Genomic DNA, 13,540 nt, shown 5'->3' on the forward strand with positions numbered 1-13,540 from the left:
GGGAAGATATATGTATGTTATATGCAGATAATACCCCATTTTTATAAGGAATCTGTCTGCAAATTTAGGGCAGGGGATCATGGAACCAATCACCCACAGATACTGAAGGACAACACGCAAGAGGAAAAGAAATTGGCCTCACTATTTTAATCTAACCCACAGGGTCTCTCAGCTATAACAAGACATGAAGGTTGAATTGTATTACTTAAATAATTTTTTTTTTTTTTTTTTGGATGGAGTCTCACCCAGGCTGGAGTACAGTGGCGAGATCTTAGCTCACTATAGTCCCCGCCTCCCAGATTCAAGTGATTCTCCTGCCTCAGCCTCCCGAGTAGCTGGGATTACAGGTGTGCACCACCACACCCAGCTAATTTTTTGTATTTTTAGTGGAAACAGGGTTTTTCCATGTTGGCCATGCTGGTCTCAAACTTCTGACCTCAGGTGATCTGCCCGCCTTGGCCTCCCAAAGTGCTGGGATTACAGGTGTGAGCCACTGCACCCGGCCTACTTAAACAATTTTTAAAATTATTTCTTAGTCTGTTTTATTTATTTTATAGTACATAATATGTTAAAGTACTTATTAAGTAAATATATTTAGTAAAGATTATAATAGGTCTCAGATAATTCAAATGCGTTAGTGCATAGTACCTTAAAGCTATACGTCAAATAAGTATAGCCTCAAATATATTTGCAAGCCATTTAGTAAAGAATGGAGGCTGGGTGTGGTGGCTCATGCCTATAATCCCAGAACTTTGAGAGGCTGAAGTGGGCAGATCACTTGAGGCCAGGCATTCGAGACCAGCCTGGCTAACATGGTGAAACCTGTCTCTACTAAAAATACAAAAATTAGCCAGGCATGGTGGCACATACCTGTAATCCAGCTACTTGGAGGCTGAGGCACGAGAATTGCTTGAACACGGGAGGTGGAGGTTGCAGTGAGCTGAGATTGAGCCACTGCACTCCAGTCTGGGCAACAGAGCAAGACTTCATCTCAATAAAAGAAAAGAATGGATACTTTTCTTTTAATTTCATGGTAGGTTTTTAAAAATTGGATACAACTTTTTCAAATAATAAAATCATATGAATCAAGTATTACTAGACCTACCCGTTTCAACTTTTCTAGGTAATGACATGTGTTTGGTGTAATAAAAAAGGTCTTTTGGCTACAAGTGGCAATGATGGCACCATCCGCGTATGGAATGTTACCAAGAAGCAATATTCACTGCAACAGACCTGTGTGTTCAACAGATTGTGAGTGCTAACATCACATGTATACCATTTAAAATAAGAGAATCCTAAACATGCCTCATCTTGGTTGTGTTAATGTAATCATATTGTCACTAGAAGTTTTTGAAATTTTCTTTTAGATTAGTATTACTGTATCTTCAGTGTGTATTTTTAGCTTTCCAGGACAACAATTCAGAAAACATAATTTTAAACCATCTGTATCTGGACTTAGAATTAAATCAAGATCTACTGGTAAATAAACATTCAGCTATGTAAAACAGTAGGCTAATTTGCCATAGGTCTTTAAGAGTTGTTTAGGAATTAGAGTAATTATATTGCTTCTGTGTCAGAATGTAGCATTTTTAACAGTTTTTTTTGTTTGTTTGTTTTTTGTTTTGTTTTGAGACGGAGTCTCACTCTGTTGCCTAGGCTAGAGTGCAATGGCGCAATCTTGGCTCACCACAACCTCTGCCTCCTGGGTTCAAGCAATTCTCCTGCTTCAGCTTCCCAAGTAGCTGGGACTACAGGCACCCGCCATCATGCCCGGCTAAGTTTTGTATTTTTAGTAGAGATGGGATTTCACTATGTTGGCCGGGCTGGTCTCAAACTCCTGACCTCGTGATCTGCCCGCCTCAGCCTCCCAAAATGCTGGGATTACAGATGTGAGCCACTGCGCCTGGCTGCATTTTTAATAATTTTATAGCCAGCTGTAGCTATTTCTTTTCTGAAGACCTCCCAAGAGATTAGGCAAATAAGAATCAATGTCTTCTGAATAATAACCATCTGTACAACCCATACAAAATTCAGATGTGTTTATTGGCAAGTTGTGTACTAATTAAATGAGGAAAAGTCTAATATCACTCTTTCATAATTCATTTTTCATATGATGACAAATATTAATGAATGTGTAACTGGTAAATACTGCTAGCCAAGGTTTTGAAACAGAAGAATCAGTTACACACTCTAGTCTATGTGAAACCTTTATTTTAAGGTTTGGGGTTTAATTTACTTTTGAATGATGGGGATTAGAATTGCATACTTATCTGTTATATTCTAGGGAAGGGGATGCTGAGGAAAGCCTGGGATCACCCAGCGATCCAAGTTTCTCACCAGTTTCCTGGAGTATCAGTGGCAAATATCTAGCAGGCGCTTTGGAAAAGATGGTGAATATCTGGCAAGTTAATGGTAAGAGTCATGTAAACACTAGTAAACTGCTGAAACTAGTTTTTTAAAACCTTCCTCTTAGTCTTCTGAGTCCAAACAGTGGTTTCTCTTCACCTTGAAACTCACAAGCCTTCCAACAACTTTGAAAATCTGTAGTCCCAGCACTTTGGGAGGCCAAGACAGGCAGATCATGAGGTCAGGAGATCGAGACCATCCTGGCTAACATGGTGAAACCCCGTCTCTACTAAAAAAAATACAAAAAACTATCCGGGCGAGGTGGCGGGCGCCTGTAGTCCCAGCTACTCGGGAGGCTGAGGCAGGAGAATGGCGTGAACCCGGGAGGTGGAGCTTGCAGTGAGCTGAGATCCGGCCACTGCACTCCAGCCTGGGCGACAGAGCGAGACTCCGTCTCAAAAAAAAAAAAAAAAAAAGAAAAAAGAAAATCTATGTGCTTCAAATTAGAGAGGAAGTGCTCATTTATTGACTTTTCTTTCTGAGACTGTCAGCTAACCTAGTAGTTATAAACTTAAATTTTTTTTCATGTACTACTAAGTATTCAGAATAGGATTTGAGGAGATGTAGTCGTCACTGAATTTTAAGCTATGTATTCTTTTGAATTGCTTGAAATATTTCTGTTATGTTTATTTTGTAGGTATAAATTCTTGTCAGTTTTTATTATTCCTCTCTGGAAAGTAAAAATAATTATTGTAATATTGAGCTTTTTAGTATTTTTGTTTTTTACATATTTGAGGAATAGCTGTTCTGTGTCACATATTTGAGGAATAGCTGGTCTGTGTCACATATTTGAGGAATAGCTAGCCTTAGCTGCAGGTAAAGTTTCTTATGCTAATCTGGTTATCAGTAATTGTTGAGAAAGGACTTAAGTGCTTGACATCTGTACATTCAGTGTTTTTCTTTACACTCTCTTCTATAAAGGTACCATTTTGTCCTGTAGTTACAGATAGCCAGGCGTGATGACGTGTGCCTGGAACCTCAGGGAATCAGGAGGCTGAGGCCCAAGGATTGCTTGGGCCTGGGAGTTTGAGGCTGCAGTGAGCCATGATCATGCCACTGCACTCACTCCAACTTGGGCAACAGAGCAAGACCCTCTCTCAAAAAAAAAAAAAAAAAAAAATCAGAAAACAACAACAAAAAAACAGTTACAGAAAAACATTAATTTTATTTATTTATTTATTTTGAGATGGAGTCTCACTCTGTCACTCAGGCTGGAGTGCAGTGGCGTGATCTCGGCTCACTGCAGCCTCCGCCTCCCAGATAGCTGGGACTACAGGTGTGCGCCACCACGCCTGACCAATTTTTTTTGTAGGTTTAGTAGAGATGAGATTTCACCATGTTGGCTAGGCTGGTCTCGAACTCCTGACCTCAGGTGATCGACCTGCCTTGGCCTCCCAAAGTGCTAGGATTACAGGCATGAGCCACTGCGCCCAGCTGAAAAAGTTTAATTTTATGATCATATATAGTATATAAATGTAGGATCCTGCCTTCACAGTCTTATTTATTAGCAGGCTATTATGAAATTCGGAACTGCTTTGAGTGTGTTTTAGAATTAAGTAGTATTTATTTTTGTTCCTTTTTTTTCTTTTTAATAATTAAGTAACAACTAGTTAACATTTTTTCCCTCTTTAGGAGGAAAAGGATTAGTAGATATTCAGCCTCATTGGGTATCTGCCCTGGCTTGGCCAGAAGAGGGTCCGGCTGCAGCCTGGTCAGGAGAGTCTCCAGAATTGTTGTTGGTGGGACGGATGGATGGATCTCTGGGACTGATTGAAGTTGTTGATGTGTCCACCATGCACCGTCGAGAATTGGAGCATTGCTATCGAAAGGATGGTAAATGACTGCACTTATGTCTAGTTGGTAGAGTCTCCAACTTCCTTTCTAGACTTAGCTTTTTGACACTTACTTTTAAAAATGCCAAGTGAATATTATCTTTGCTTTGTTTTCAAAATTTTCCAGTCATGTTTTAATTCTAATTAGTTACTGAATTGAAAGATATTTATCTCCCAGCCCCCACCACACATCTCTGCCAAAATGAGATTTAATAGTATTATAACATATTAGTCATTCATCTTTTGTGTGGCTTAATATTTATAGCAGATTCCAAGTCTCCTTTGAAAGTTAGGACTGTCCAAGAGAGAAAAAGATCATAATCACTGATGGAGATGAAATTGTGTGTGTGTGTGTGTGTGTGTGTGTGTGTGTGTGTGTGTTTGAGAAAGAGTCTCACTCTGTCACCAGGCTGGAGTGCAGTGGTGTGATCTTGGCTCACTGCAACCTCTGACTCGCTGGTTCAAGCTATTCTCCTGCCTCAGCCTTCCGAGTAGCTGGGATTACAGGCATTCACCACCACGCCCAGCTAATTTTTGTATTTTTAGTAGAGACAGGGTTTCACCATTTTGGCCAGGATGGTCTTGATCTCCAGACCTTGTGATCCCCCTGCCTCGACCTCCCACAGTGCTGGGATTACAGGCGTGAGCCAACGCGCCTGGCCGAGATGAAATTGTCTTTTAAAAAATTAGTAAAATTGAAGTAATGGAGGAAGGGGGAAGAGGGGAATTCCTGGTCTGACAAGAGAATGGGAAGTCCGCTTTCTTCTTACTGTGGTGTTACTTTGAATATGAATGCATCTTACTAGATTTTGTTGGTTGTCTGGGGGAAGTTGGGTAATTCAAAGGTCATAGTGCCGGCTTACATGGTATTCCATTAACAGAAGAGGTTTATTTTGTTTGTTTGAAAATAGGTAATACTTTGATAGGGTTGAAAAATTTAAGTTTTAAAACGTATACAGTGAAAAGTCTTTCTCCCATCTGCTCAATTCCCACACTCCCATTCTACCCTCACAGATACTGTTTTTACTTCTTTTGTAGCCTTTCAGTGTTACATATACTTAAAGAAGCAAATAGAAATACAGATTGTTAGAACAGAACATTTTGATAGAATGTGGAAACATACTGAATAGGGAATATTAAATCAGCAGAAAAAGAGATGTAATTTTCTTTCTGTGATTTGAATTATTTCACTTCTTAGTATCATGGTAGATTCTGGTCCAAAAGGAAAGAACCTACAGTGACTTAAAATCGGCAAAGCAATTTAATTTTTGTCTTTATTTTTCAACAACCACCTGAAAAAGAATGAAAGATTATAAATTAGGTAGTCCTTGTCACAGTTAAGTGACACTTTTAAAAAGTATGTTACATGGAATCCCCACTGTACGCCTACATTTTGTCTGAATGCATTAAAGAGCTATTTGGAAACTTACTTGCAGTGGTTACATTATCATTATTTGTTTCAGTCTCTGTCTTTTAAGTCAGACAATGACAAATAATTCTCTTTTTCTTATTCTTTTTATTTTGTTTTTATCATGTTAGTGTCTGTTACTTGCATTGCATGGTTCAGTGAAGACAGACCATTTGCAGTGGGATATTTTGATGGAAAATTGTTACTGGGAACAAAGGAACCACTTGAGAAAGGAGGCATTGTTCTAATTGACGCACATAAGGTAAATGCATCTTTTGAAAACATAATTTTATGGGATACAAGTGTAATTTTGTTACATGCATAGATTACACAGTGGCGAAGTCAGAGATTTTAGGATATCCATCACCCAAATGACATACATTGTACCCATCAAGTAATCTCTTATAATCTACCCTCCTCCCAGCCCTCACCCTTCCAAGTCTTCCTTGTCTACCATTCCACACTCTAGGCCCGTGTGTACACATGAGTTCCCTTTTCCCACTTTCTTGCCAACAACTGTTGTTTTTTGTCTTTTTAATAATAACCACTTAAAAGTGAAAAAAATCTAATATTTGTTTTTCTGTGTCTGACTTATTTCACTTAAGATAATGGGGTCCATTTCCGACCATGTTGCTGTAAAATACCTGATTTCATTCTTTTTATGGCTGCATAGTATCCCATTGTTTATGTATACCACGTTTTCATTATCCGGTCATCCATTGATGGACACTTAGGTTGATTCCATATCTTTGCTACTGTGAATGGTGCTGTGATAAACGTATGAGTGCAGGTATCTCTTTGAGGAAATGATTTATTTTCCTTTGGGTAGATACTCAGTAGTGGGATTGCTGGATCCAGTGGTAGTTCCGTTTTTTTGTTCATTGAGAAATCCCCATACTGTTTTTGATAGAGTTTGTACTAATTTACATTCCCACCAACAGTGTTTAAGAGCTCCCTTTTTGCCACTTTCTTGCCAGCATCTGTTGTTTTTTGTCTTTTTAATAATAACCATCCTGACTGGGGTGAGATGATATCTCATTGTGGTTTTATTTTTTTATTTTTTTTAATTTAAATTTTTAATTTTTTAGACGGAGTCTAGCTTTGTCGCCCAGGCTGGAGTACAGTGGTGTGATCTTGGCTCGCTGCAATTTCCACCCCCCAGGTTCAAGCAATTCTCCTGCCTCAGTCTCCTGAGTAGCTGGGATTACAGGTGCCCACCACCATTCCTGGCTAATTTTTATATTTTTAGTGGAGACAGAGTTTCACCATATTGGTCAGGCTGGTCTTGAGCTCCTGACCTCAAGTGATCTGCCCCCCTCAGCCTCCCAAAGTGCTGGGATTACAGACGTGAGCCAACGCTCATGGCTCATTGTGGTTTGAATTTGCTTTTCTCTGATGATGAGTGATATTGAGCATTTTTTCATGTGCCTGTTGGCTATTTGTATATATTCTGGTAAAAGCATCTTTACCAGATAGTTGCTTTTTCTTGCTTTTTTTTTCCCCCTCCTGAGGCGGAGTCTTGCTCTGTCACCCAGGCACAATCTCGGCTCACTGCAACCTCCGCTTCCTGGGTTCAAGCAATTTTCCTGCCTCAGCCTCCTGAGTAGCTGGGATTACAGGTGCCTGCCACTACTCCCAGCTAATTTTTTTTTTTTTTTTTTTTTTGTATTTTTAGTAGAGACAGGGTTTCACCATGCTGGCCAGGCTGGTCTTGAATTCCTGACTTCATGATCTGCCCACCTCAGCCTCCCAAAGTGCTGGGATTACGGGCATGAGCTCCGGCACCCAGCCTTCTTGGTTTTTTTTTTTTTTTTTTACTCTACTATTGCTTAATACTAGTTTCTTTTAAAATTTTTTTATGTCAGTTAGTTATAACTTAATGTTCTATTATTGCACAAAATCTCTGGACAGTGGATATACATGGATAAGTCTATGTAAAAATAAATAAGCCATGAAAGAGTAAAGCCAAAACAGTTATGAACACCCTGGGAATACCTCCCAGGGTGTCAGAATGCCTCCCAGTAATGTCAGAAATTCCATTCATGAAGAATAATTTTTTTTTTACCTTAAACAGAAGTTGCCAATTCAGATATTTACAGGACCATCTAGGTGAATAGCATAAATGCATGAAACCAGAAAGTTGGAAGATGTGGAAGAGGATTGAAAAATAAAAATAAAATCAGAAGAGCCTAATGATCACAGCCATATAAACACAAAACATATCCCAGATTCTTATAAGTGTTTGCTGTTGAGGTGTGAGGGGAGCTTTTTTTTTAAGTCTCTTCTTTTTCATACTGTAATGATTACTAGTCAATAAGGATAACTCTTAATAAATACACATGTTAGTGAGAGATAACATATCCCTTTTTAGTCAGAATTTCATAATTCGTTCATCCTACTAACATTTTTTGAGCTTTGACTACAGCAAATATATATAACACAGACTGTATTAAAGGGTAAGTTGGTCTAGTGATTGGGAATAATATGGTAGCATCTGATTTGCATAAAATATTGATTTCAAAATAATTGAGTTATAGAAATATAGATGCTAAGAAATACAGGTTATATATTACTGAATTTAAAGTATTTGTGAAGGAAACATTACTCTAATTTATTTTTTCTCTTCCTTCCATTTTAAGGATACTCTTATTAGCATGAAGTGGGACCCTACAGGTCATATTCTTATGACATGTGCCAAAGAAGACAGTGTGAAACTCTGGAGCTGTATTTCAGGATGCTGGCGCTGTCTACATTCACTCTGCCATCCCTCTATTGTAAATGGCATTGCTTGGTGCCGCCTTCCAGGGAAAGGATCCAAGTTGCAGTTACTGATGGCTACGTATGTTGTCAATTTGCATCTATGCATCTTAGTTTTTATATTAGTATAGACTGTTATTTGCATTAAGTGTGGCTTCTCAGTAGTCTTAAAGAGTTTATTGCCAGTTACTATTCTTATAATGTGTAACATTATAAGATTACCTCGCTGGGCATGGTGGCTCACACCTGTAATCCCAGCACTTTGGGAGGCCGAGGCAGGCAGTTCACGAAGTCAGGAGATCGAGACCATCCTGGCTAACACAGTGAAACCTCGTCTCTATTAAAAATACAAAAAATTAGCCGGGCATGGTGACGGGCGCCTGTAGTCCCAGCTACTCGGGAGGCTGAGGCAGGAGAATGGCGTGAACCTGGGAGGCAGAGGTTGCAGTGAGCAGAGATAATGCCACTGCACTCTGGCCTGGGTGACAGAGCGAGACTCGTCTCAAAAAAAAAAAAAAAAATTTACCTCAGAGAAAAGAAAAAGCAGTAATTGTCCAGTGTGAAAGTTGATATGTAATCTCCTTATCTCTGGGTGTGATGTTGTTAGGATATTGGCCTCGGTTATATTTCTTGTAAAAGATTGTATGTACTACAAATAAGTTTAAAAAATAATGTAGTGGTTCTGTCAGATCTTAATTGATTGCAATTTGGAAATATTTTTACTTACGCATATTGACTTGGTTTTATGTAATCAAATTTTTTAAGTGGCTGTCAGAGTGGTTTAGTGTGTGTTTGGCGTATTCCGCAAGATACTACACAGACCAGTGTGACTAGTGCAGAAGGATGGTGGGACCAGGAATCAAATTGTCAGGTAACATTCTGGTGTTTTTGAAGACTTTGTCTGAAACTATGGAAAGTATGTTACATCAAAGTAATTCTCCCTTGGTTACTAAAAAAGTCATTAGCATATCCCAAAGGGCAAGATCCATTGGGAAATATAAGTAATTGTCGTCCTGAATTAGCTTAATTTTTTATAAATCAGAAATACCATAATTACTTGGTCAAATGAGATATTCCATACATATTAAGTGGTGACTGTTACTGTGATAGTGGATATAATTAATACTACAGATAGAGAAGTCATAAATTGTTAGTTCATTAAAACAGAAACTCCATGGGAGCACATCCATCCAAAGAATCTCCAGCTGATGCCAGAATCCTTGCTATGGAGAATGATTTGTTTACATTAAACAGAAGTTACAAATTTATATATTTAGAGAGCCCTCTAGGCAAGTAACATAAATTCATGAAGCTAGGGTCAGAAGCTTTGGAGAGGGCAAAAAAACAAAAATAGAAAAAAAACGAAGAAGCATACATGCTTTATATAAAGGCACACAGCTGATTGTCAATTTCCAGAATTAAGAGCCTGTTGTTACCAGATTGTTTTATTTTTTTTTTTTCTATAGATGCTAAGAATCCAATGTTTAAGTAAAATCTCCCAATATTGAACATTGGCACCTAACTTAAAATTGTTTAAAACACTGAGTGGCCAGTCAGATTGCATCTCTGAGCTACCAGTTTGTGACTTCTGTTGCCTTCTTTTTGCTCTTGATACCCTTGGAAGAAATACACTTTACATCATCTTTGGGTAATGAATACATCTAGTATTATGTTGTCATAACTGAAAGGAAGAAGGAGCTTAAGGGTGGGGAGAAAGGGTGAAGAGGGAGGGAAGGAGTAGCCAACTCACTAATAGGAGAATATCACAGAATATCACAGCAGTGGAGGTGGGAGTACTACAGATAAGTCTGGTTTACTCTTTGTGCTGGAGGGTAACCCTATAGACAGGCCTTACCTATGTCATTTCTAAAGCCTGCAGAACAAATGTGTGACAGACAGAACCATCAGCCGACAAAAAGAGAAATCTATTTATATAGAGTCAGCATGTGCAGTTCACAAATGTTACGGTATAAAAATGAAAATTACATGAAGTGAAAATTTAAAAATTAAAACACTGGTTACAAAGTAGTCAGAATTTTCCTGTCTCTGAGGGATAATTAGAACTTTGAGATGTTATTTCTGTAGTTTGAAGACTGGAAAACTAGTTTAGAAATATATTTTTTTAAAAAAGATGAAAGTCAGCTTCAACAAAGGAGAATCAGATATTTATTATTGATTCAGTCAAGCTAACTATCCTTTATGAGGAAAATTCTCTCCCCCTTGCCAATTTTATTCTGAAATACAAAATTTCCAAGAGTGAGTGATAAATCTTGAACTTATAATTTATCTTTATTTTAATACATGTTAAAAATAATGAATTTCAGGATGGATGTAGGAAATCGTCAGGAGCCAAGTGTGTTTATCAGCTGCGGGGACATATCACTCCTGTTCGGACTGTTGCCTTTAGTTCTGATGGGTTGGCCCTGGTGTCTGGTGGACTAGGTGGGCTCATGAACATTTGGTCTTTAAGGGTAAGAGCATAGTTTTTATTTTTATGTTAAGGAATATTTTGACATTAACTTAAACACATATGATAAAAATTAACCAATCCTAGAAACATTTTATATAGTAATCTCTTGAATGCTGAGGAAACTTCTTTCAGAATCCTCTGCCCTTACATTTTTCTTACTAATGATAAGTATTTTTAAAATCAGCTGGGTCCTAGACAATGAGGTGGTAGGTATGTGATTGGACATTGCTGAATTTAGCTAAAATGTAGACTTTAGAATATGTTTTTGTCAATGTGAAGTATAAACTTAAATGTAAATTATACCTAAAGTTCAATGATCTGTATTGGTTAATATATCTCATTTTAGGATGGCTCTGTCTTGCAAACTGTTGTGATAGGCTCTGGAGCTATTCAGACCACAGTATGGATTCCAGAAGTTGGAGTAGCTGCTTGCTCAAATAGATCAAAGGTAATATTGTAGTTATAACAAATGATGGGGTGTAAGCTTGTAAGGAACTTCAGAAATCATAGTGTAACCACCTCACTTTATGGAGGAGAAACCTGATATCCAGAGGGATTACTACTTGTCCAAAACAGTCCAACTATTTAGTAGCAGAAGGAGAATTAGAACTTAAGTCTTCTGCTTTATAGTCTAGTACTTTTTCTACTACACCCCATACTTCGGCGACAGTGCTTAGATGTTGAACAATTTCATTTCCATTGGAAGTGATGAAGTAGATTTTGACTCTCTGCCATGGTTTTTGACAATAGCACTAAACTATCTCAAGGCTGGGCACAGTGGCTCATGCCTGTAATCCCACCACTTTGGGGAGGCCGGGGTGGGCAGATTTCCTGAGGTCGGGAGTTCAAGACCAGCCTGGCCAACATGGTGAAACCTATCTCTACTAAAAATACAAAAATTAGCCAGGCGTGGTAGCAAATGCCTATAGTCTCAGCTACTTGGAAGGCTGAGGCAGGAGAATCACTTGAACTCAGGAGGCAGAGGTTTCAGTGAGCCAAGATTGCACCATTGTACTCCAACCTGGGTGACAGAGCGAGAGCCCATCCCAAAGGAAAAAAAAACTATCTCAGACAAATTTTCCCTGGAAAGAAGCATTGCAAAGCCATTTAACTAAGTATACAAAATATATCTTGGCTTTCAAATTTAATATTCTAGGAAAAATGCTGGTCCCCTGCTGTGAAATAATTCTATGATATAACATTATTCCCTACAGTATTATTTTTCATACCCTTAAAGATTAGAGCCAGTGTGCCAATTTAATTTACATTTTATATCGTTAAATGATGTTAAAATAAGCTGTAAACCTTCATGAAGGGTTCTACTGAAAGTAAAATGTAGAATCAGACCCTAGGCAGTAGTGGCCTGTGCAGAATAAGCCATAGAGCCAGAGTTAAAGCAGTGTTACCTCTTTTGCAGCTATCCTTGTAGTCATGTCAGACGTGACTTTTGAAATATACTAGATACCTTATTCTGCAAGTCCTGAAGAAATAGTTAATAATTGACGTTGTTTCCTTTTAAAGTACCAGCTAATCAGAGGTAGTTCACAAATTTTATTATATCTCATTATTTTTTACTTAGACAAAATTTAGGATATTTTGAAGTTCCATAGGCATTAAAAGTATAGCCTTTTTGGATATACGATATCCAAAAAGCAAAGATGTCCCAGTTACTAGAAGGAATTTCACAGATGAAATGGTGATAGCATTATTTTTTATTTAAACAAATTTATCATGTGACATAATTTATTTTCAACCAGGATGTTTTGGTCGTGAATTGTACAGCAGAATGGGCAGCTGCCAATCACGTTTTGGCAACCTGTCGGACAGCACTGAAACAGCAGGGTGTTCTGGGATTGAACATGGCTCCCTGCATGAGAGCATTTCTGGAGCGGCTCCCCATGATGCTTCAGGAGCAGTATGCCTATGAAAAGGTAACTCATTACACTCACTCCTAGAGATCCACAGATATCCAGTGCTTTCAATATGATTATAGCCTTGAACTTATCCCTTAAGAGCATGAGGTCTGAGGAAAATAAGTGGGGCTATTTGGGCAGAATCAAATGAAGGTAAGTCATGCCTAAAAGAGTTGTTCAGCAACCCTAAGTCTATTCTTGCTGTATTTTCACCAGAGTAAAATAAGGAAACAAACAAACACCAAATTTGTATTACTGTTGTTCAGATTGTTTATTCACTCCAAAGCTTCTTAAAATACCTATGCAGCAGAATTCCATCTTCCCTTTTCTGATCCACACATGTATCTATTTTTATATGGCTTGGCCATTCCAAAGTTGAGGGATAGGGATGGATGCGGGTATCAGAGTGAACATTGTCTCCACTTGTGGGATAAATCTTTGTGGAAAATTTAGTGTAAGAGCTATGTTGAATTGAGTAGGATCATTGAATACTGGAATGAGGAATTATAGCATTTGAACTTGTCCAGACAGTGATCCTAAAGTAGCCTGTCTTCCAGCCCTCAGTAGTCACAGTGTACTGACCCCAGCAGAACTCTTTAATTTTTTTTTCTTCTTCTTTTTTTGCCAGACTACATTATGTAATCAGCTGTTACCACACCCAGTTAATTTCAGTAACGTATTTGCTCAGGTTTTCTTTTCTGAATCACTCAGGCTCCAGTACTAGGGAATGCCATGGAAGAAGAAAGGATTTTCC

The 13,540-nt window shown here is 38.3% G+C and overlaps 1 protein-coding gene across 8 annotated transcripts in view; it reads left to right on the forward strand.

Moving 5' to 3' along the window:
* Positions 1 to 13,540, forward strand: part of HERC1 (HECT and RLD domain containing E3 ubiquitin protein ligase family member 1) — a 228,558-nt gene that overhangs the window by 187,649 nt on the left and 27,369 nt on the right. For all 8 annotated transcript variants that reach the window (XM_026455079.1, XM_026455086.1, XM_026455083.1 and 5 more), the window contains exons 52-60: positions 1,124 to 1,251; positions 2,285 to 2,412; positions 4,039 to 4,239; positions 5,778 to 5,908; positions 8,286 to 8,485; positions 9,169 to 9,274; positions 10,728 to 10,874; positions 11,220 to 11,321; positions 12,631 to 12,804. In XM_026455079.1, coding sequence (XP_026310864.1) covers positions 1,124 to 1,251; positions 2,285 to 2,412; positions 4,039 to 4,239; positions 5,778 to 5,908; positions 8,286 to 8,485; positions 9,169 to 9,274; positions 10,728 to 10,874; positions 11,220 to 11,321; positions 12,631 to 12,804 — 1,317 coding nt within the window. The remainder of the gene's footprint in view (positions 1 to 1,123; positions 1,252 to 2,284; positions 2,413 to 4,038; positions 4,240 to 5,777; positions 5,909 to 8,285; positions 8,486 to 9,168; positions 9,275 to 10,727; positions 10,875 to 11,219; positions 11,322 to 12,630; positions 12,805 to 13,540) is intronic.

Source organism: Piliocolobus tephrosceles, chromosome 6 (genome assembly GCF_002776525.5).
Source record: "Piliocolobus tephrosceles isolate RC106 chromosome 6, ASM277652v3, whole genome shotgun sequence".
Classification (NCBI taxonomy): domain Eukaryota; kingdom Metazoa; phylum Chordata; class Mammalia; order Primates; family Cercopithecidae; genus Piliocolobus; species Piliocolobus tephrosceles.